Raw genomic sequence first — 24598 nt, 5'->3', positions numbered from 1 at the left:
GATCAGACGACACCAAGATTACATAGAACAAAAACTAGCTGGGTTTGTATAAAAATCCCAAGCTGGATGACAATGGGAAAGAAAAAGATAACTGGTAAGTATGGGGGGAGGATCTGTGATGCTCTGAAAAGTCCTTGAGAGCTTTGGTGGGTTGATCAGAAAGTCTAGGATTTTAAATGCATAACTAAAAAGATGAATAAGGACTCAATGTTATGTTGGAGTGTAAAGTAAGTCAAATCTTCAAAGATAACTGAGTGAGAATATGCCATTAGAAGGAATAAATAATGCAGCATTTAAAATGGCTGACGCGTTCGCAATGATGCAACTGAACAAACATCAGATGGTGTGGTAAACCAATTTATTCATTTCTTAAATTCTTGGTACATTCAGCACTTGGAGGAAAAAAACAAACTGGAACTAAAAAAAATTAAAATATTAAAACCGCAAATGTTACTCTATCAGAAGATAAACCTTTTGTATTCCTGCTTTCCTAAGTATGAGGGGTGAGGCGGGTCGGCTTTACAGATCCGTTTCCTTCACGTCGGCTCGGTGCAACACGTTTTCCTGTCTCACTTGTTTCAGTGTTGAGCCCAGTTCTTCTCTGACTCACCTGCTCCAACTTGACAACCATCTGAGAAAATAATCACCATTCAAAAATAAAATAACCTTCGCTTTGACTAGGGGCCATTTGTAAATTTTGTGGTATTTACATAGATGGTTATATTTGACTCTTTAGTGCTGATCAGTAAAACGGCTGCTAGAAAACATGTCGGGTCACGGTCGGGGATCTATTCTGGACTGGTTTTATTACAGGGCTCCGAGGAGGAAGGAACTGCACGACCACAGAGCTAAAATAGTCAGGCGGTCCCCAAAACCTCAGCGGGGCAAAACGAAGCGGGAAGCATGAAAACAACCGCCCTCCGCTATACATCTCATCAGTGACGGAGGATCGACAAAACGGAGACAAAAGAACTGGTTGAAGGAAAACCCCTTCGAGGGACGAAGACAAACAGACACTTTCCTATAAATCAGAAATGCTTTTTTTCTGTAATTGAACGATAAAGAGGAGGGGGGGGCAACGACAGGAGTGTGTGGAAGACACTGGCGTCACGTTGAGCCTTCTACAGCGTGGCGAGGCAGAGGCTGAGGACCGCAGGACTTGCCGTTTCTGCTGCGTCCTCTGCCTCCCCCTCCCCTCTCTTCATCGTTCCCCGCAGCGTCCAGCGCCTCAGCGGCGCCTGTCCCGGGGGTTGCTGCGGCTACGGGAACGCCGGGCGCTGGCGGGCCCCGGCGAGGGTCGCCTGGATCGGTGGTTGCTGTCCCTCCTCTTGTCGCCCTCTCTGTCTCGGCCCCGCTCCCTGTCGGCGTCGCCTCCTCTCCCAGGCACCCCGCTGCTGCTCGCTGCGGCCCCGCCGCCGCCGCTGCTTCCGCCTCCACCTCCACCATCCTTCTCCCGGACCTTGAGCCTCTCTTTTTTCTCCTCGTCACGTTTCTTGTCTTCCTCCTCCAGCTCCTTGCGCTTTCGCTCGCGCTCCTTCTGCCGTTCCACGCGGTCTGAAAGCCTCTGGTTCGCCTGAGTTTACACATCAGTTTCAGTCAGTCAACCATACAGCACGAAACAACAGAAGACAAAAAGCGTCTTAAAGTAAAGAGAGACCAACCTGCTCCTCAGTGAGGGGCAGCCAGTATATACAGGGAGCTGCTTTGGTCTTGAGGAACAAGTCATCTAGCAGTTTAGCAGGAGGCTCATCTCCTTTCTCTGTCAGAGAGAAAACAGACAAGGATCATCGTCCAGCACTGGCGGCACATTTCCACTCACCATTACGGATGTAAAAAACAGAGAGATAGGTGTATCCTTGCTAACTAGCATATTTAAGGCCAACTCTTTTCCCCCAATCAATGGAAGACATTTTAAGGCCTCAATTTTACATGCATGAATTTAAGATGTTTCCAGGCTGCTTGGACACCCTGTACATTCAGTTTGTTTCCTCTTGGCTAACAATAGATGGCGAGGAATACTTCTGCGAAGCTTTGCGTCTTTGTAAAACATTAGCAAATGAGACGTATTCACCCGTCTGTTTTTTTCACTTAATATTTCCGTTGGATCCCGTGAAGTTCCTTACCCTTCTTGTCGGTCTTCTTTTCTTTACTCTTGGCTCGCTCCCTCCTCCTGCGCTCCCTCTCTCTGGATCGCGATCGTCGTCCCTCCTCTCCGGGTCTCGCAAATTCCCGCACCTTGTCCCGGTCCCATTCCCGCTCTCCTCGCGCCCGCTCCCGCCGCTCCATCTCCCTCTGACGCTCTGCCAGCAGGTCCCGCACGCCTCTGTCCCTGTCCCGCTCCCTGTCTCCCCGCTCGCGGTCCCTGTCCCTGTCCTGCTCTTTGTCGCGCACAGGCATCAGAGGGGGCAGTCGGGGCTGAGGAGGGGCAGCCGGGGCAGCGTGATCCTGCTCTTTCTCCGGCTTCCGGATGCCTTTGTGATAATCCAGCTGTTGAGGCGAAATGAAATGGACATGAACAACATGATGGGGGAAAAAAAACAGTCCCAAACAAAACAAAACATCTAGACAAGAGAGACCAGGAGTCCAAGAGAAACCAGAGGTAAACTTCAGCCTTCATCACCTCATCTTGCTCACAGAAGTCCACACCCAGCACCTTGGGGTTGCTAGGCGGCCATTTGACTCCGTGAAGAGCCGTCCTGGTGGCGACTGCTTCCTCTGTCGTCGTGTACTGCCGGAACAGAACGGGACAAAAGCAACTCATCAAATTAATCGTGATTAATCATTTATCTAAATTGTCAACTAATTTAGTAATTGATAAAAAAAAAAACCTTTGGAGGCAAAATGAAAAATTTGTATAATGTGAAAATATTTTAATCTGTTTAATCCATCAGAATAACTGATGAAAATAATCGAGCATTAGTTTGAAAGTGTAACCACATCTCAAAAAACATAAATCAACATCAAAGGATGTCCTTGTGAAAATGCTGGTTTTATTAGAGGTAAATGTAGGAATGTAAAGTAAAAGCTCCATTTAAATAATTAGCCTGATTAGTAGTAATGAGTCGGTCGATGATGTCACGGCATACCGATTTATGAACGTTTCAAAATACATAATTATCAGTTAAACCTCTCTAAGGCTGAGAATCCTTTAAAGTAGGGCCACCTCCGTAAAGCTCTTCACCGCTTCATGCAGCAAACGGTGACAGAGCTGCCCCTCCCCCACCTGTTGGTGTCCTGACATATTTTTGAAGGAAGCCCGATCCGTCATCGTTAACACTGTTTAAAAACAAAACCATCAAAGTCCAGACAACGATGGTTCATCTGGTCTCCAGTCAGCCTAAAGGCGCAAACATCACAACCTCTAACCGCTGAACTGCTCACCGTTTTAGGCTAAATTAGCCTAAAAATGGAAATCTAGCTGCTATTTATCAAATGGTAAATAAAAATAAACATCTTTTCTCAATATGTTCCAGTATTTCACCCAACAGCAGCAACTTTCTGTTTCAGTTTACTTTCATTTTGTGGCATCTTTTGTATTTTTACTCAAAGTTCTCATACAGTGAGAATCTTACATCAGCTCGTGCCTCCATACAAATAAATTATTAAAGTGAATTAATTTTCTTAAAAAAAAAAAAAACACAAAAATTGGATACGAGACAGAGCAAGCATCAGTCAAAAATGATGAAAAATGAACATCTGCTGCTTCAACATGTGTCAACTTTTTAAGTTGAACTAATAAAAGGAGGAGGACGACAAATTATAATAATTCGAGAGCATTTTTATTAACAAAGCAGGTTTGATTAATAAAAATGTCCGTGTTCAGTGTAGTGAATCAGCGCTGAGCAGCTTGTCCTCACCGTGACGTAGCAGTGAGACTTGATCTTGTCGATCCAGAAGCCTTCCTCCACCACGCTCCCCGTTCGGTTCAGCAGCTCTTTGAGTTGGAGCAGGGTGAACGGTCGGACCTACCATGAAAAGCCAGGTCAGAATCAGAATCAGAGTCGTTCTCTGGTAAAACGGTGGAATGTGTGCAGAAGAAATTATTTATAATGAGCTGATAGGTGTTGCTGGCCAATTCAAAAACAAAATGGTGGACGTCGAATCTCAGACGGGTAAATGATCCCCGCACCAAAGCAACAGAGTCAAAGAACTGAAATCGTGTAATTTGTGATAAATACAACCTACTGCAGATGCAAATGTAATGCCTCCATTCTTGGAGATATTACATTTGTCTTTTTAAAAAAGCCTACAAACTGAAATCTACAAATCTTTGCAAAAATTAACATACAAAACTGTCAACTGGGGTTTGATCATCTCAGCATCTCCGCTTTATTTCTCCCCTTGCTCTCTCATGCGTTCCTGTTGCTCAGCAGGACCTGTATTGTAGTTTTAGTGCCACCCTCTGGTGAAAAGTCACCATTAGTGCCAAGACCAAAAACGAAAAGATAAACTCTTTAATTCCCATTTAGTATCTTGAGGGTAAATAATAACAAACATAGCAACGAGTCTGTCTGCGCTGAAATTAGCCAGCCTAATCTAGAGTTTTACCGCTGTGTGCCCTCAAGTCGTGCTGCTATGACACAAGGCTGAAAAAATGTACTGACTAAATGTGTAATGTCTCGTCTTGTCATCGTCTGGTTAGACATGCCCTGCGCCGCTCCGCTGGAGATTCCACCTGACTGCGGCTGGAACACCTGGGTAATTGTTCCTGACTGTAATTACGGCTCTAGCCGATGATGCGGTGCCAACACTGGCAGCAGCCTCATTCAACTCATTCGTGAAAAATGTGGGGGAGGGTTTCTCTAATGCAAGCTGAGCAAATGTGAAAAATTCACTGTAGCTTCTTTTCTACGTTATAAAAGAAATCTTTTTGTAGTTCATCCCCAGAGTAACTGACTCACCAGGTTTATAACATGGATGATGTTAGAAACTTTCCCCCGGGGCGGCGACGGCTGCCTGGCTGCGCGGACGGGGTCGTCGATGGTGACGGAGACGCCAGACTTCTGCTGACTGATGGAGCGCCGCACCAGACTGTCGCTGGGAGTCACTGGAGGAGGGATGGAGAAGGAGAACCGTCAAGGCAAGCAGGAGGAGGCGAGTTAGAGCTGCACAGAATCGGTTCAGTTTGCTGAATCTTTTCTCAAGACGGAGGCATTTAATTCTTCGACGTGGTCAGAGCATCTCTCATGGTGATTATGGGAAACTGCAGCAGAGAGCCTTCACTTCCTCCCATGTGAAAATCCCAGAGTTTTCCCAGAATCAAATTTCTTCTGCAGCTCCCAGTCACTTTTTTTCAGCCTTTTTTTTTGTAAATACAAAAGTTTTAAAAAGGAATTTGTGGCAGATTTTCTGCAATGATGAGGTTTCAAATCTAAAACCCACAAAAAACCAGAGCGCATAGATGGAAAGATGAACAAACAGACGGATGGATGTATGTATGTACAAATCAACAAATAAATGTTAAAAAGATGGAAGCACAGATTAATAGTTGGTATGAAAAAACCATATTGTTAAGGAAACAATAAACTAAAGTAGAAGAATAATAAAAGCACATTTTAAATCAAATCAGAATAAAAAAAACTATGAAATGTAAAAAGATTTAATTGTTCAAAAAGTGGTCCAACTTCACCTTTCTTTGGCTCTCCTTCTACTTTGACAGTCATCTGTGGTTCGGTCGGTTCATCAGAGATGCTCTTCTTTGTGTCTCTGGAAGCCTTGTGTGGTTTTTCCTCCTCCGTTTTCTCCATTTCTTCTTCTACGTTAGTCTGACCGTTTTCCTGGCTTTCGCTGGGAACAACCTGAGAGGGAGTAAAGGAGTCATCAGAATCGAGACAGAAAGACCTTTAGAGGAAAAAAAAATCTTAAAAAAAGGGCAGCATCAAGATGCCCTCCCCTGCCGGACCTGCGTGACGGTGCGTCTGATCTTGAGACCTTTGTCTGGGTCGCTCCGGCCGGCGTCGGAGTTCTCCTCGTCTCCGGACATCTGCATCTCCTCGGGATGAAGGTCCACCACTGCTTCCTGGTTCACCTTGATGTCTGGAATCAAAGACTGGAGGAGAGAACCGGAAAAAGTTTAACTCTTTCTGAAATAATTTCAAATTTGTTTCTATACAATCTAATGACTAAAATAAAGTAAAACGGCAATAAGCAAACAAGTTTGCGTAAAGATATTCTACGTATGGATTCATTTTCATGAACACAAAGTTAAAAACTGGTTAAATATGAAAGAAAAACCAATTTCCAGCATGTGTAACAGCTTGCTGTATTTCAAATGCTCCACTCACTAAACAGGAGTTTCACACATTTCAGCTCATTTTCCACTCTGCTGTGAGCTCGTCTCCCCGTGAGCCGTCCGTACCTTCAGGGAGTCGGTGGTAATGCTGATCGATGGCTTCTTAACCGTGACTGCTGTGCTGGAGCCCCACCGCCTCTTCCTCCCTGCAGCGCTTCCTGTTTCGGGCTCTGCCGTTCCTCCATCTGTGCTGGCCGGAGACACTTTGCTGCCTGCAGGTGTTAGAAAGAGACACTTTATCACCGTGAAACATCGGTGGCTCGCTCTGCAGGGGACGGAAACCCAACAGACAAGTTACTGCAGGCCCACGGCCTAAAAGGAGAAAGGGATTCCTTTTGACCCAAATAGTTCAGGCAAGATTAACAGCAATTTGTGAAGAATGAGTACGAATAATTAGGAAAAGTTATTTTATTAACTGCATACCAGTTATTTAAAACTTTATATTAATTGTAGAAATACTGGCTGTACTTTGAGTTAGCAGCTACAGTTGTTCCAAATGTGTGATGCCACATGGATGCAAAGTATCCAAATAGACTGCATCAAAAGTCTGAGGTTTGTTGGATAATCCCTTATAATCCAGTTGAAATATATTAACATGCTGGATTAAAGCATCCAGCATGTTACTTTAGGTGTAAGAGCTTGTGAATGTCAGTTTAAAACCTACAGTTCAATTAAAGCTGGAAAATCAACTTATAAAACAACAATAATACACACGATGTCACTGTCTTTTGGGAACTTTCTGACGTCTCTTCATTCAGAAATCTGTCTGAAAGTAACAAATAGATGCCATTTGTTAAAGGCCTAGTTGAAAAACTAAGGAGAGTACTTCACCAAACTCCTTTCAGAGTCAGTTTTCTCAGGAGAGCGAGCAGCATAGCTCAGACCGTTAAATTCTCCTGCGCTACAATTTATAAATAATATCCTGTAAACAGGTATTCAGCATGTTACTTTAGGTGTAGAGCAGCAGTTTTTTATACTTTCCCTGGTTGATTTGGATCAAATTTGTACATAAAAAAACAGACATTCTTAAAACAAAACGTTTTAAAAAACTTGTAAATCATGATGTTTCAGACCATTTACCATTTCCTTTTCAGCTTTCCAAAGAACACAGCTTTGCTACAATGTTTTTTTAAGTGGCATACTTAAGAGATTTTCATTGGCTCCTTTTTGTCAGTTGCTTTAAATACTATTTGGGTCATTTCCACAGGGTTATTTTCTCCTGTAGAAGAAATAAACTGCACCTTTCTACTAACTAAAGATCTAATTTGAGTGTGTTTGGGATTTGTAAGTGTTTTCTTTTGACTGAGTGAATTAACACATAAAAAAAAATATCTGAATGAAAAAAGTTAAACATTTTACGTCAATCAGACTGTTAACTTTGGTAAACAAGTTAAAGGGAGATTAAGAAATCTTTCCCAATTGTGAAAATTAGTTGCTTTAGATACTGTTCATCAGAATAACTGTATTTTTTATGTCTTTAATTTCTTTTTCTTTCTTTTCAACGTTTTAATGATGTAATGTTTTTTCCTCTCTTTCTCTTTCTCACTGTTTATTTCTGTTTTTATTTTAATTATGTAAAGCACTTTGAAATGCCTTGCTGCTGAAATGTGCTATACAAATAAAATTTGATTGATTGATTGATTGATTTTTCCAGACTATACATCTCTCATCGGTCAAAAATTGCATCATAAAGAGGAAAAACATAAAAGTTTTTATGGACTGCACATCGCAGGGCGGTCAAACTTAGAAATAAAGCGCCACTTTACAGTGACTACAAATAGAAAGGCTGGTACCAAACTCAAAAACTAAACTCTGAAGTTTTAAAACGTGACACTACAATGTTTTAATTGGCTGCTGTTCCCCTGAGCGCGTCTCTAGGTCCTGACCAAAGCAGTTCTTTCCTCCGTTTCAGCAGAAAAACCTGATGGTTTTCAGGAACAGAGCTGTGGCTTCGACGACAGAAACATAAACTCGTTTTGAAATCGATTCATTAAACTACATCTGAAGTTTCCACAAATGTTACAACCCAAACTGGTGGACAACAAGCCACAGACTCAGCCTACCTACAAAGAACAACACCGCAAAAAAGAGAAAAAGTGACAAATATCTCACTTGGCGTTTCTTTTCACTGTAACCGATGCTGTGGGAGATAATAAAGGTGTAACGGCAATACTTACTGGACAGGGAGATCTTGCGAGCAGCAAAAGCCTTAGGAGTGGTGCTCTGCAAAGACAGGGAGACAGAAAGAGCATACAGAGACCCCAGGGGTGTGGGGCAAGATGAGAACCCAGAGTCCAGACCCAAACGGGCAACAACACATAGGAGGTGAAGAGGAAAAGTGGAGGAGGGGTGGGGAAAGGCGAGTTAGAGTAACTGAAACCTGCAGACTTTAACTGTGCCACTTTAAGGGCTCGCTGATCCACACTGACACATCAGAGTCATCCACCTATCGCTGCAATGTGTATGTGGAAGACTGATGCTAATAAAGAAATTGCAAAAATCAGCATTTCAAAATGTGCTATAAATAAAGTATCTGGTCATATATATATATAAATTTACAAGAAATGCAGCAAAAGTTGCTGTAAATCTGTTTCTATGCTTAGAATTTAAAAGTGATGGTGTAACTAAATAAGTGTTGAACAAAATGTATGTATATTTTTTAAACATCATTAATGCAGATAACCCCCCCCTCTCTTAATAACACAGCACCGCTTTAGCTTCACAGTCGGTGTGTTTAAAAACGAGAACTCCCAAATTTAGAACAACTTTTCAATAAACTGGCGGTTCTTAAAGTGCTAACTGCATTACAACAAAGCGCAGATCTTAACAGGAAAAATTTTAGGTAAAAAAAAAAGTGACTATATAATCACTTGTAGACATTTTTAAATAAGAGGAATACTGACAAGTCATTTCCTGATACCATTTAAGACCTGATTCCTTACTGGCTTGACTATGGGCCCAACCGCACCACAGTGTGCACTGTGTCTAGGAAACAAGGATCCAATCAGAGAAGGCAGAGCAGTGAGTGCAGGGCTCGCTTTCAGTGTGCAGATTAACCGGCAGGCGGGAACTGATCACTGGATCGGACTCGGACGGGGCGGGGGAAGACTTGCTCTGGGCTTACTGCCGCTCACAGTCACATTTCAGTCTTTTAGGAACCTCAGGTTTCATAGTGTTGCCTGGTAGATGGTGATGGAGGCAGGGCGGGGGCAAAGGTAGTGTCTCTGAGGTGTGATGTACCTCTGATGGTTAAAGAGGGGAGACAGGGGGCAAAAACAGTCAAGAGTCTTTGAAGTTGTCCCAAAGAGGTTTGAGATGAAGCAGCAGCAAAGATGATGATGTTTTTATTTGTAGACTGAGTCGTTCCAGTTGTTTCCCCCACATCCAACAGCAGCTTGAGTGTTGATTTTTCACAGCAGGCTACTGTCTTTCAGTCTCTTACAGGTGAAATAATGCAGTCTTTAGAAAACAACAATCCAGGCAAGTTGTAAAAAAAACAAAAACAAACCAAAACATGTCATAGTCCCAGCGCTGAACGCCTCTGGATTCAGACCACACATAGAGGATGAGGACACTTTGTTGGAGTAGCAATAGCTGGACAAAAACTGTTGCAATTCAGTGACAGAGCATCACAGACTCCATGTTGGGTTTACTTGCGGCGTGGATCTGGCTTAAAGAGGCATAACGTGTTCAGTTCTGCAGGTGAACTCTGACAGATACGATTCTTTGTGCATCCACGGTAAATCAAAGTGCCGGGTGTGACGCATGGCGTGTCCTTTCAGAGTCAAAAGTCTGTCACACTCCCCCCCACCCCCACGCAGTCGAAAGGTGGATAACAGTTTCTGTTGCAGTGATGTGTCCAGGCATCGACATGTTGTCAAAGCGGGAGCCTCGCAATTGTAAAATCCACAAGAAAATGTCCATCAAAATAAATAAATAAATAAAATTAAAAAAAATCCAATACTTTCGTGGCTGGAAGTATTTTTCGTTAGTGGTTCTTCTTGGAGACGCGTTTGAATGTTTCTACCCAGAAATAATCCCCTGGGTGAATCGTGACGTACTGCATCAATTCTCAGTCCAAAGTCAATTCTCCACCACACAAGCAGAGGGCGATGTGGGACCATGAGAGTCGAATCAGAGCTAGAACTGAAGCTTTCTTTCTTTGCTCTGCCTCGAGATGACACCTTGAGTCTTTGATTCACCTCAAGATGGTGGTGGGGAATCAACCCCACATGGTGCAGTACAGTCCAGCTTTAATCAGGTCAGCAGGATTCCAACCCCTGCAGCCACGTTGCTATGACAACTGCAGTAACCATGGCTGCTGCTGCTCGGCACAGCTCTGATGCGAGCTCCGCTTCCTGCTGGCTCAGCTCGCCATTGCAGGGCCAAGCAGGCGGGTTCTGCTCAGTGCCGTTCTGCTCAGGTTGCAGACTCTGGGCCTAACTCGGGTGCCATCGACGCACTTTGGCATAGCGGGGCGGGAGTTGTAGAAGGAGTAGGAGGAGTGGAAGAGGTGCTGTTGGTGGTGCTGGTGGTAGTAGTACTCAGCAGGTACCAATAGGGACAATGGAAGAGGCATGGGCACCTTCATAACAAAGCAATCAATGGGGTTTTAAAACAGCAATCACACCATCAATATATAGTGAGAGAGAGAAAGAGAGAGACAGAGACAGAAAGAAAAGCAATCATGATGGGACACAGAGGCAAATAATGGATAGAGAGGAGGAGAGAGAGTAAGCAGGAAGGGCGAACAAAAGTGAGAGAGGAAACGAGTGGGAATCCAAACAAAGTGAGAACAGCGTGAAAGAAACAGGAGAAGCAAGCTCTGGTCATGCATCTCGATGCGCACACACAACACGCTGTTAACGGCCGACACCATGCAGAGCCACAGGGCGCATACAGCAGAGACAGGTAGAGCCAAAATGAGACACGCGCTGAAAACTGCCACATAAAAACAAACCCATCATCTGACTGTCTTCAACCGGCTCAGGTCTAGCAGTGAAATATGCTCTAGGATCATCTTATTTCTGAAGTAAAGAAGCAAAAACCACCTGCAAGGGCACGTCCTGATTGAAGCGGGGTGATGAAGGAGCTCTGCACAAGTTTGACATGCATGAGTTGGCAAATGCATCTAGACTGAATGTACAGAGGTGAGACTGATAAGCAGAGATTCACCAATCAGGATTTTCTTTGATGTCTGATCTGCCGTTATCCCTCATTTGAATAAAACAGATGATTATCCAATTTCAAGATTATACTTATTTATTCATAAAAGCAACACTGCTTTACAGAACATGTGAGTTTTACAAAACATGCCGTTAGTTGGTTGCAAAAACCAACGGAAAAAATAAAAAAGCCGGCAATTACAAATCAGAGTGTATCGAGGTAAAAATGACATATTCTGACATCTGATTGGTGCATCTCCCATTTAAAACAAGTTACACAACAAAACTTTCGCTACATCTATAATCATGTTATTACTGTCATCCATTTAAACAGCTGCCAGTAGGTCAGTAAGAGGCAGAAATAATCAGCCACATTGTTAAATTGCTAAGCAATAGTTGCCATCTCTGAGAGAGAGCCTTTTAAAATCACACATTCCTCCTCTCCACTAACTCACGAGTGTGTAGGAGTGATATAAGCATGCACTCTCCTCACAAAATGGAAGCCTGACTTAAAACGCGACCAACATCTCTCCTCTCTCATTCGAGCAGCATCAGCACTTAACCTGCCGCTGCGTGGCCCAGACAGACAACAGACGTGTGCGAGACCATCCACATGACTAAGCTTGCTTTGAAATGGAAGTCTCGTTAAAAGTAGATGGAAGGAATGAGTTAATTCCCAAGTAACTCCAAAAACCCAAGTCCAACTCAGCTCCTGTTGCTTTTATCTTAAGATCCGATTCAATAATTTGGTGAGGGTAGAAACTGCTTTTACAGTGGAAAGGTAGCAAGAGTAAAAAGTTCTACATGAGCCAAAATAGTTTAAGTTTAGGGCTGTGTTGGTTTTGAGTGACCCTCCCCGAGCACTGCTAACGAAGCATGCTTTCACATGAGTGAGGATGCAGGTTAGTGGGAGACAGAGCCAAGACCCAAACGCCCACACCCTCCCAGTGACCTTACCTCCTCCATGCGGCTCTCGCTGCTCTCTGGCTCAGCCCCAGAAGCTGGTTGCTGGGCCATGGAGCTCTCAGAGTCCGGTTCTGCTTCCGTAACAGCGGCTGTGCTCGGCTCAGACACCTCCCTGCGAGAAGAGAGGTTAAATTAACTGGTTATTAGCACAATCCCACTCAAATTCTTGTACCGAGAGAACTTAGCAGCTCCTCGCACGTTCAGTTTGACGTAGACCGGAACAATGATCCATGTTTTCTTAAAAGGACAAAGTTAATTTTTTCTTAGAAACCTTTAGTACTTAGTGATGGATTTAAGGAATCAGTTCACAATCAAAGTTGTTTGGTATTCAATCAATAGCAACATGCTAAAAATAATACACATTTACAAATTGCAAATGAGGCAAGCAGATTTGTTGAAGAGGGTTTGTTATTAGGGATGTCTTAATCAGGTGTCGCATTAATTTAGCAATTTTTTTTTATTTTATTTTTAAATGGTGACGTAAAAATCGGACGACAAGTTTTAACTTTACTCAGAGAATACCGCAGTTTTGAAATGTTACCCGATTTCAAAACTTCGCCACTGCAGAGAAAAAGTTAAATGCGTTCAGCTCGATGATGACAAGATGTGGACTACCTAATCAGCTTGTTGAATATTAAACAGAATGACAGTGAAATGCAATTAAATGTCATAATTTTAAAAACTGACGAGTGAAAATAGACTACGACGAAATGATGAGCATCGAAAAAGTCTGGCCCAATTTCTAGTTCCACTCCAATTCCACATAAAATTGAAGTCATCTTTTTGAAATGATAGGTATGACTGTTTTTTTTCCCTAAAAGTCATATCTGAACACAATTAACTGGAACCTGACTGAAATATGCCATGAGATGAGTCATTAAGTCATTTCACAACAGAAAGTATACCTGCCAACTTTAGCTTTGAAGTTCAGAAGGGCGTTCTGCATTAATAAATAAAAATAAAATAAAAAAACCTATAGGTGCAATACATGAACTAAAGCAACTCAAGTGTCAGAGCATAATAGCAGCTTTTTAGCCAAGTCTGGCCCCTATTAGAGCATTGCATCACTGCTGATGTTCAAATGTTACAAAACAAAATCCTGATCCAGACAACCTCAACTTGCAGTCAAAACCAACTGACTCCATTTTAATTCTTTTTTATGTGGTGGTCAGTAAATCCCAGTTTTAATGCTTTTACTGGAAACCATTTAAATGGTTTGGGCTTTAACACTCCATTTTGTAGAGTCAATAATTAATCTGTTTAATGATCGCTATTTGCCCCCTGGCTTTAAAAAAAAATAAATCAGTTCTATAAATATCTTTCCAACTTCAACAACTCTTTACTGTAAAAGTAAGCCTAGAGGTTAACGATGGCAGAATTACCTATTAAATCACTTATCGAAGGAGCAAAAATCTAGACAAAAGGTGACCAATATGGCCGCCGCCCTCAGTTTTACAATGAACCATATGAGGTACCACAGGACACAAAATGAGTTCGGTCAAGACAAGAGGAGAAACAGAAAGAGTCAGAAGAAGGGTGCCGGAGGCTGATGATCTGGGTCACTGCTGCTATAAATACCTCACCAGCTAACTGACACCCGGGGTCACAAACCAACTCATACTTCCAGACGTAAACTCGGGGATGAGTCTGTGGGTGGCCTTCATCTGATCCATCGGGGGGTCACTAGGCTGTACACCCATTGTGCTTACAATGAGTCAGACCTCACACGGCTCTGTTCGTCTAACGGTACCACTTTCAGAGTTTTTATGCTTTTCTACAATGAAACAAAAACAGAATTTTATTTTTAGCTAACCATCAACCCACTCTGGCAGCATCATCGCAGGCTTCTGCCTTTATGCTTTGACAGAAGTGGCATCCTGTAGGTGGGAGAATCGCATCCTCCAGCACCCTTCGTTCTTGTCTGCTTGCTCCTTTTCCTCCACCACCTGAAGTTCCCCGAATCTGTATGTCGGAGATTGCATGTAACGGAAACTACGAAATACAACAAGACGTGTTTCTGAAATGCAAAGCATGTGCAACAGAAGAATTGGAATGATTTGTCTTTAGCTTGGTGATATGTTCATCCTCTTATTCTGTTCCAAAATGAGGCTAAATGAACCATAAGATGAAGAAAAATACAAATGTACCAATGATATTGATCAGTTTTTAGTTTAGTTTTCCTAAACTAAAAACTGATTGGTCTGCACAGCAGAAAGAGGAAAACACATTGTAATTGAATAAAAAAAGAGAACGAGCTGGAACTACAGCCCACTTGCTGGGTTTCCTTTTTGTTGCCACAAATAATAATGCGACATTTGATCTGAATGAAGTGCGCCAGCACTACCAAGAAGAGACTAAGACTTGTAACAGATGATGTCTGATCCAAAGCTGTTGATGTCGTGGATCTAAAAGAACCAAAGACACAGACACATCTCTTTAAAAGACTGAAAATAGAACAAATACAATGTTGTGTTGACTGGAATCGACTGGTCATGCCCCCATCCTGGACTTCGAAGAGGTTGGGAGCTTTGTGGAAATGTTAGAGTTAAACTAAGCCTTTAGATTCTCTAGGGTTACATACAAAGATGGCACTTTGCGGTTGCTAATGCTAACTACACTAACAGCTAATAAAACACACCAAAAACAACTTACAAACTCTATAATTAGTTGTTTTTTTTAACTGGTGCAGCCCTGTTTTCACAACAGCGCTCATACACTGATACTTTGTATCTATCTCCAATAAATAATTAATAACCAATCACTGCAGAAAGGTTAAGAAAAAAAGTTGCATTTCAGTCCTTTAAGTGTAATCAATTAAAATCAGTATTGCCGGGTCAAAGCTTTCTAAAAGTAACAGACTATAAATAATGCACACAATAATTACTTAATTTTACATAGCATGCGTTAACAATTAACCTCTGCATTCATTTCTTTGAGTAGAACATGTAATATCCTGGCTGGCACTGTTCCAAAGTGTCTTTCAGGGGAGAGCCTGAAAAGTAGTACCAAACGTACCAACCATCTAGACCCCTCAGGTCTTCTGGTTCTGGGTACAGGTTTTAATTTTTATTTTCTTTATTTACTTTTTTAAATGTTATTTATTTTTATCTGATTGTTTATTACTCTGTGTTTTTGTTTTAAATTATGTAAAGCACTTTGAAATGCCTTGCTGCTGAAATGTGCTATACAAAGAAAATTTGTATAGCACAATTGATTGATTGATAGTAATAAGCTCCAGCTCCAGCAGAGCCTGTTCAACCTCCAACTCTAAAGATTAAGTCACAGGCTAGGTTTCAGCAAAATAACACCCTTTTCTTTACTCTCAGGGACACCAAACACAATTTCTCCTCACTTTCCTCTGGATTGAATGTCAAATTCTCAAAGCGTAGGCCAGAGGCACACCTGTGCAGGTGTAACTAAAGATTCAAACCTTTACGGTCAGGAGAGTGCAAGAGGGTAAAATTGTTACACATGGGGGCGGGGGAGTGTGTGCGTGTTGCTTCAACTGCCTTAAAGCAATAAAAGGTCTCAGCAGAGAGGTGAATAATCAATTCACTTGCTGCTCTTTTAAAATAGGCTGCTATCCGTCTGACGAGGCAGGAATGAGGAAGCTGAATGAAGTACAACTGTCACCTGAAGAGCTGTTTCATAAGCTGCAAAATGTGCCGTGAAAGTACTTTCAAATGTTCAAGCTATTCAAGAAACAACCACCCTGCTAGTTAACGACTTACAGCAGCTTAACAAAATTATTCAGATCTAATACAAATGGCCAGATCGGCCCAACACATTTGTTACCTATTAAATAAGAGGTAAAGTGGAATCCCACAGGAGATCATGAATGCTGGTGCCAGCTGGAGAATTATCTCACACAATAAGGGACCACTGCACAGCTAGCAGATGTCTGCTTTAATGATCTCCCTTGACAACGCAAAGATCATTACCAGCTATAGCCACACAAACTCCAGAAATAAATATGATGTTCATTAAAGACCTTCGTGCAAGAACATTGTGGACCTGAAGAACTAGAAATGTGTTCCTGTGGAATAGCAGGAGGAGAAAGCAGTGTTTTTTTCCTCTCCACATGGTATCTGAGGCCATTAGTTATTCATTAGTTTCCTTCAATGATCAGCTATTTTAGACATTGATCAAAAGAAAAGGGGACCCTCACCCTCCTCCCCCAACAAAATCTTCAATGCTCCTTCACCCAACAAAAGGCTTTCACCAACGCCCCCACCCCCTGTCTTCCTCACATGGGCGAACATGCAACACGCTAACCAGGCCAATGTGAATGGATGACACGATATTTCATAGTCAGGCATTAGCTGCCGGCTAATTCAGCAGCATGCGGCTAGAAAAAGAGAGAAAAAAAACGACAGACGTTTCTCCCTTCCGATTTCCACATAATCGATGGAAAAGTACAAGCTGCAACCTGAAGCCTTCCGTCGCCTTTTGGCTCACCCTTACCCGTTTTTGTTGCCTTCGGACAGCATTATGACCGGCCGCGAAAGGAAAAAAAAAAACTCCCGTGGGGTAAAATCGACACTGCGGCGCTAGTGGCTATTTCGCTCAGGTGAGGGCCGGAGTCGGAGAAATGAAACGCAGAATCTGACGCGAGCGTTTCTGCTTCTCACAAGCCGAACACTGCGTCGGTATCAGGGATGCGGTGCATGCACGATGGCCATGTTGGCTAAGGACAAGCAAGCCTTACAGAATGCGGGACCGAGTTCCGGTCTGGGAGTTCCAAAATAAAAGCTTAGCAGACGCTTTAACATGGCGCACGTCTTTTAACATACGAGTAATGGCTGAAAACTATTAGGTAGGACCACAATTATTGTTCGAAGGAGAAAATAAGGGCACCGTTTTGACGGAGGTGTTGTCATGATGCTGAACAGCCCAGACATGGGTTTGTTTTATAACACAGCACCGTTATTTTTAGGTAATTAAAAATTAAAATGATTTATCATGCACCAGTTACCTTCCCAGGCTTAGTTTTTGGATATGTGGCGTAAACAAAAAATCTTAATCTTTTCAAATGTGTTTTTTTATTGTTAGCAGGTGGTATGTGTTCTGTTACTACAGTATGAAAAGGACTAAAAGAAAAACATAGTTTTGGATTGATGAAATCCAAAACTATGTTTTGTGAAATTTTGTAAGCATTTGTCTGAATCAGTTTCTGGTCATGCTGTCTGACAACAACTGGAAGAAAAAGTGACAATATTCTGTCTTATGATTCTCTGTTAATTCTCCATATCTGTCCTTTATTCAGTTAAAAAAAGCACAAACAGCTTCTTTAGTTCCTTTCAAAGAAACTTAATAGAAGTCAAGTGATTTTCAACTCCCCCAGGCATTCAAGGATAAGTAAGGCTCTAAATATATTTAATCACTTTTTAAAGCTGCTCCATCAGCTTAACTTCTACCAGTTTAGATTGCACACTCCTTTGTTTTAAACCACCAATTTTGTCCTGACAATTTTTTAAAAAATTTGTTAGGCTTTGTTTTAATGCTAAAGGCTTGCTTGTTCTTAAAATTGCTATTTTATAAATGAATTATTTAATATATTAATTCTTTTTTTTTTGCTTATTCTGCCACCTAAATCTGACCAGTGATACTCAGTCACAAAATACATGACTGCAAATCAACCAAATCCTTGTTCTTCTCCCAGATCCAGTCTCAGGTTTTTGCTGGTCTAATGACACCTACTGTTCTCTATGTCTTCACAAAGTCAATAATACAAGGACCATTCAGGAATGTAAAACACTTGTTGGGAATTGATTTCAACTTAATATTTCCCAGCAGCTTAAACCAACAAGAAACAGTTAAATAAAAACGGATGCTTTTAATGTGCCATGCTGTGCTGCTTTTACCCCACCTTTGATTTCTTGATATTTTATATCTAAGGACATTCTTGTAATCTTTGAAAGTGCCTTTGATCTAAGTGCAAGCAGTTTGTTTCAAAATGAAAGGCTGTTTTTAATAAAACCATTTATAAAACAATTTATGTTGTGTGTAGAGACGACACTGGCTCTCCCTGTAAGCTTGGGAGCCAATTTATTTGTGAATGATCCAGATATTCAGAATTAAAGAAGCTTGTCAAACAAGATGTCTTAAAAAAAACAACAAAATAACAAATGCCAAATGTGTTTACAAAAACCTTCCAAGTTCAGAACTGTCTGAAAATCTTATGACCTCAATCTCTAATAATCTCGTGACTCAGAAGGCTGCTTCTTCATTCATGATCTTCAAAATAAAGTGCACGTCAGGACACTTCATGTTTGAGCTTTTGTTTGCTTTGATATCAGCTAATATATGGATATTACTTGTATCAAAAAATTTGGAAGCTTCTCTCTTTTCCTGTATCTTAAATAAGCTTAAAAAGTCAGCAGATACACAAACCCTGATTCAAAAATTCAATAGCATTCAGAGGTTTTGCTTAAGTCTGTTAAATTAATGTCTGCACTTATTAAATCACAGCGGTACTGGGTTTGAGAATTTTACAGTAATATCTATGAAATCATGTATTACATCATATCTAACATCACAACAAAGGGACAAACAATGTAATAATGTCCAAAACCCCACCTGCAGACAGCCACAGTTCACTATGTGATATCTGCTGGTTTTCATTGTTTGTTATGAAACAGACCAAAGACTGGACACATGTCATTATACACCCCATGGACTTTATATTGTCAATATGTTAGTGTAGAAAAAATATCTAAATCTCTTAACTTAAAACTTGAAAATAAATCTGCTGACTGAACACAGATGTGGTTATATTTAGACAATCTTAATAGGTGAATTAAAATGATCACTTACCTTTTTGAAAGGTTAGGTTTCTCTGAGACTTTTCTGAACTCTGTCTTTTTATGAACCTCAGGGTCTTGCTCTTGGTCTGCTTTCTGTGAGATAAATGAAAGAAGGACAAGTGAAAGGCAAATGCAAACAAAACAATGCACATCAAGAATAAATTAAAGTTTATTTTGCTCCGTAAGATCTAAAACAGAACAATGTTCAGATTGGTGCACATACTGGGATTTTGATAAAAACTAATAAAAACTAGCGTCTGATTAGAGGCTCCACAAATGTCAGTGCCAGCTGTGGCATTTGCAAAACCATTTGTTTTTTTGGATAGTTACTATCAGGGCTGCATTTCACTAAGATTTATCCTATTTATATCTTTTGTCATTTTTGAGACAAAATTGTCCAGCAACATACAATGTTTCCAATAAAGTAACGGTCTTATTACGGTTTTTGCTGAGGTAAAGATGCTGCATCAGCCAAGCCTTTCAATATTAAACAAAAAGGCATATGATACCTTAACAGTAAGCAGAATAGGTAAACGGATTATAAAGTCAGTATTTTTTCTCTATAAATAAATACATTTCTAATGAGCTATTTCTGAGTAAAACATTTATTTCCCCTCACTTGGTGTATTTAACCCTTAGTATCGGTATCGAAACCCTGAAAGATTATTCTGTACTTTCTCATTTTCTGAGTCCTTGAGATTGAAAACACTGAAACCAATTAAGCACCAACCTTCAGCTGACTGGCAGGTTGAATTTTATCCCTGGAGGAGGAAGACGAGGATGATGATGATGAGCGTGAGGAGGACTCTGATTTGGAGTCGGAATCAGAGGAGGAACCTGAATCTTTTTCTTCAGCTGCCGCTCTCCGGTCGTTCTTCACTCTTTTCTTTTCTTCCTCCTCTTTCAGCCTCGTCACTCGTCTCTTCTCCTCCTCCCTGCGTTTCTTTTCGTTTTCCTCTTCCTGGTGTCTTTTCTCCTTTTCCTGCTCCTCTTTCAGCCGCTGCTTCTTCTCCTCTTCAAGCCGCTTTCTCTCCTTCTCCCTCTCCTCCTCCAAGCGTTTCTTCTCCCTTTCTCGCTCCTGTGCTTTAAGACTCTCCTTCTCCTCCTTCAGCTGTTTCTCTTCCTCCATCTCCCTGATTTCCTGTTGCGTTTTGGTTTCCGCTGATTGAAGGGGGGATTCGCTGGAACACGTGGCAGTCGAGTGTGCCGTTTCTCCGGAGAACCCGGGGGATGAGGTTGCTTCCTCTGACTCCATCCTGTGCATGAGCAATGACAGCGGGCCGGAGCGACGCTTCGCTGGAGGTTCGGGACTGCTGGAGCCGGAGCTGGAGTCGGAGTCCTGCCTCTGCATGGCGGGAGGTGGGAAGGACGCCATCCCTGCGTCACGAACGCCGTCTCGTTCCTGATCGTCGGGGGGGCTTTGCTTTGGAGTGTCGGGCAGGGGGAACAGGTTCGGGGGCGGAGATGGAGGAGGCGTAGGGTGGCGCAGCTGCATGGGAGTGTCGTGGACCGGTGGAGGTGGGATGTGCTGCGGCGGCTGGAGCTTGCGTTTGGATCTCACCCCAGCTGATGACGACATGCTGGGAGCCACCTGCTGCTTTGAGGGAACCGCCGCCTTTCTCTTCCGCGCCCCTCCAGAACTGGGCCCCCAGTCCTCGTCCTCGTCGCTGTCATCATCGTCTTCATCGCTGTCGTTCTGGACGTGGTTGTCAGCCGAACTGCGGGCGGATCGGCTGAGGTTGAGCGCAGGCTGGGCTGTTCTGGGAGAGCTCAGGGAGGCGGCATCCTTCTCCTGGCCTGGGGGCGCCGCGGCCGGGTGACCCTGGCTGTCCGGTTGTCCCAGGACACGCACCGAGAAGGAGGCAACGGCTCGAGGAGGCGAGGCGGCCGCCGGCTCCTTGTGTCCCTGCTGGAAGGAGGACCGCTGTGTCCTGGCTCTTGGAGCTTCGGCGGGCTCCCGGTGGTGGGACGCAGCGGCAGGTCGGTGACCAATCACCAAATTTTCCCCTCCGGCTTCAGCAGCCGAGGGCTGGGCCAGGGTGCCAGGATGCTATTGGACAAAGAAGATGAAATATTTTCATTTTTATCTGTGAAGGTTTTTCTAAAAATATCGTTTTTGCATGTAATGAATATCCGCATAATTTTCTTTTTCATGTCAGAGTTAGACATTACTTTGTGATGGTCTATCATATAAAATCTCAGTGAGATTGACTTTAGTTAGTGTTTGTAGGCGGACAAATTGTAAAAATATTCAAGGGATATACAGTCATATTTAATGACATACATTCTGATGAGGCTTATTTGTCAGATTAAGAGTAACTTTTGAAAATAACCTTTAAACTGTACTAAACATACTTTTCATTTATTCAGGTTAAACGATTTACATCCCTCATCTTTCTCATGTCTTTATTCAGGTTACTGACCTTGCTGACAAAGGAAGGGCTGTCATTGTCTTCAGAGTGGTCTTCATCCTCTTCTGGTCCAGTTGCACTTTCTGTGGGACGGGACACAAGGCGGGGTTTATAATAATTAGCTGTTGGTACCAGACAACTGCTTGGTTATCTTGAATATCTGTAGAAGTGTTGTACCATCAGCCTCCTCTTCCTTTTTGGCCTCTCTCGCAAGTCTCTGACGTAGGAGCTCTTGCTGCTGGGCCAGGTACTGTTTAATGAAACTGTTCTGGCACATCTCTTCTCCTATCTGCGACACAGAACGACAGGTCAAACGGCAAGATCTGGACATGAAATGTTGCCAAACTAAAACCGCTCGAAAATAATCTCCGACCTGAGAGTTGGGCTGCAGCCCGCTGTGAGAAGACGATGACCTCTGGAGGTTTTCCAGCATCAGAGCCTGCAGGGAGGAAATGAATCGACATTTAAGAGGTTAAACAAAGCAAACAATGACGTGTGTTATTTGTTATTAACCTTAATTTTGCCCTAATGCAACAGCTTATGTGTTTTGACATCAAAATACCAACAATTTTAGATTGCATTCCCTTAAAAATCATTACCTGTAAGGAACACACAAAAATGTTCTTAACTTCAAAGGAAATATTGAATTTTTAAAGGAAGTAATCCATTTGAAAAACACTTTTATTATTAAGTGAAAGCTAAATCTTGCTGTTAGATTACAACTTCATGTTAACACTAACTCAAACAGCCTACACTCTGCACTGAATGACGCGCTTAGCACCAAAACAAGCATGTTTTGGCTGCATGCAAATCACAGGAATGGTTGTCTATAATATTACATAAACTCAGGACTTCTCTGAGTGTTCATTGTAAGCCTACAGCGCAGCACTTTTTAACTGTTTATAGATATTTTCACCACAAACAACATTTACATGCCTAATAATGTTACTGCATCTCAAGACTTAGACGAGCACAATTGTAAATGCTTATGTCACAAATATACCAATGGCATATTACTCAGTAAATGACATATTCCAACTAATCCCTTTCATATTCAGAGATATGCAGGTTTCAGAAAATTCAATTTCAGATTATTGTTTAAATTTGAATCAAAAAATGCAAGATCCCCTTAAATTACATCAATGAAATAAAAATATAAACTTTTTTGTATGTTGCACAAAATAAAGTAGGAAAAAAACCAAATGGGAAGACATAGGTATGACATGGGGGTGTTTATTCTGAAAAAGCAGCGTTTGCTACATTTCTGTCCATAGTTGTAAATAAATCAGCAGTTTTGTGCCAAACACTGCAAAACACCAAAAATACTCAAACTTATTTATGAGTTTGAAAGTTATTAACCAATATCATTTCTTGTTCAAGGATGCAATAAGCTTTTGTTACAGTCCCTAAGGATATTTCACTCGTAACACAATTTTCAACAAAAAGCACTCGTGTAATTATTTAGCCAAGATACCAGTTTATTCTGGGAAAAGCAATTTATCCAAATTTATCCAGCTATACACAAACTTTCTGTAGGAAGACCTGAATTCACAGTGCACTGAGAGAGATTTGGACTGCTTATTCCATACACGGTCAGGCAAGTTCTGTTATTCTTTCATTGATGATACTAATAAAAATTAAGAGTCAATATTTTTCATGTTTCAACATTTAATTTAAAGGTGTTGAATTGCACAAATTCCTACAAATGTCTATGTATTTTTTTTTTCTTTTACATTTACCTTTCAAAGGCAGTTTTAAATGTACCAGACATGTTTTACGTCTTATAAAATAATAATTAGATTTTTAAGAGATTTTGTTTCCTAGGTATTGAGTTTCATATATTTCTGCATGGCATATGTTATTCGTGCTGAGGTGGCACAAATATTACCAAGTTGGTACAAAGCCACCCCTAAATGTGTTTTGAAAATAAATACTAAGACCTCAAAAAAAATAAGCATTTTATGAATAAGACAAAAGTACATAAATTTGGCTACTTTTTAACGAGGATGCACCTTTCAACAGTTAGGACCATCTGAACTTAATCTTTAGCATTTATTCAAACTACGTTTCCGGTTGCTAATTGGCTAAAAGTCCGGTTCAACAATAGTCCTGTTGTGCATAGGAGACATTCCTGGAAAGAAAAAGCGCATACCGTAGTAATTGTTGACGTTTGTATACTGTTTACATCGCTACGCGCGCTCCCGTAAGCCCCCCCACACACAGACATGCAATGCGCGCGGACGGGGGCTGTCATGTACTGTACACTCTGTGCGGCTGTTGGCTACTCTCAGCTTAGGCCTCGACTTGACAGGTGCACAGTTCAACAGTGTGCAACACGGTGCTCAGCGAACTGTTAGAAATCCACCCCGAAGCTGTTCGGTAGGTTTTTTTTGTCCTACTGTCACTTAGGGCCATTACAGCGTACAGTTGTTGACGCGTAATATCGTGTGCGTGGTGATTTAGGCATTCCCGCTTCTACACACTGTTACGGCCTCTAACGTTTACCCCCCTGATGCCGTTGCTCGCCTTCTTACCGAACTTAGCCGGACTCGACACAGACACCCAAAGCACGGGCAAAAACTTACCCCTTTAAGTCTCTTTATGAGAGTGTTTTTCTGCCCGCTTTTCGGTAGGTTCCTTTGCTCCAGAGCAGCTTTCAAATCAGCAACTCGGAGCGACTGTAGAGGTTTTCCATCAAGCGTAATATCTTCGTCCGCCATTTTGCTCCCTCCGCTCGTCTGAACTCCGACCAACGTCGCTACGGCTGCTGCTTAGCGTCACACTTCGGCAGCTTCCGGAGTCGTTCGGCTTGTCCGGAACGCTAAAAAAATAAAGTGGCAGGGCGACTCAGCAGTCCCGAGCCGTGGGATTTGTCAAGGTTTATTCAGAAAAGGTGACTTTATTAGGATTTATACTGCTTTACGGAAATAACCAATAAATAACACCCTTATTAACAAA

At 42.0% G+C, this 24598-nt stretch overlaps 1 protein-coding gene across 1 annotated transcript; it reads right to left on the bottom strand.

The window, feature by feature from the left end:
• Window positions 1-341: 341 nt before the first annotated feature.
• On the bottom strand, window positions 342-24406 carry acin1b (apoptotic chromatin condensation inducer 1b). The gene is made up of 17 exons (XM_008428001.3): window positions 24226-24406; window positions 22014-22079; window positions 21818-21929; window positions 21653-21723; window positions 19960-21279; window positions 19240-19322; window positions 12415-12535; window positions 8470-8515; window positions 6359-6504; window positions 5903-6049; window positions 5630-5798; window positions 4902-5047; window positions 3858-3965; window positions 2621-2728; window positions 2124-2487; window positions 1662-1759; window positions 342-1573 (listed from the first exon to the last, which is right to left on the bottom strand). Exons 1-17 carry the CDS (start codon window positions 24358-24360, stop codon window positions 1229-1231), a joined length of 3585 nt encoding a protein of 1194 aa, XP_008426223.2. The 5' UTR covers window positions 24361-24406; the 3' UTR covers window positions 342-1228.
• Between the last annotated feature and the right edge of the window lie 192 nt (window positions 24407-24598).

The sequence above is a fragment of the Poecilia reticulata genome, chromosome 18 (assembly GCF_904066995.2).
Source record: "Poecilia reticulata chromosome 18, P_reticulata-male-v2, whole genome shotgun sequence".
In the NCBI taxonomy this organism is placed as follows: domain Eukaryota; kingdom Metazoa; phylum Chordata; class Actinopteri; order Cyprinodontiformes; family Poeciliidae; genus Poecilia; species Poecilia reticulata.
Note: the sequence above shows the minus strand (reverse complement) of the source record. Positions and strands in the feature narration are given on the sequence as shown.

Bases quoted from the DNA above. Each gene is read 5' to 3' on its own strand.
- acin1b (XM_008428001.3), bottom strand. From the start codon at position 24,360: ATGGCGGACGAAGATATTACGCTTGATGGAAAACCTCTACAGTCGCTC. The intron at 22,080-24,225 runs GTAAGTTTTTGC...TCCTCCCTGCAG, and splicing joins TCATAAAGAGACTTAAAGGG to GCTCTGATGCTGGAAAACCT. The intron at 2,488-2,620 runs GTGATGAAGGCT...TCGCCTCAACAG, and splicing joins ACTTCTGTGAGCAAGATGAG to CTGGATTATCACAAAGGCAT.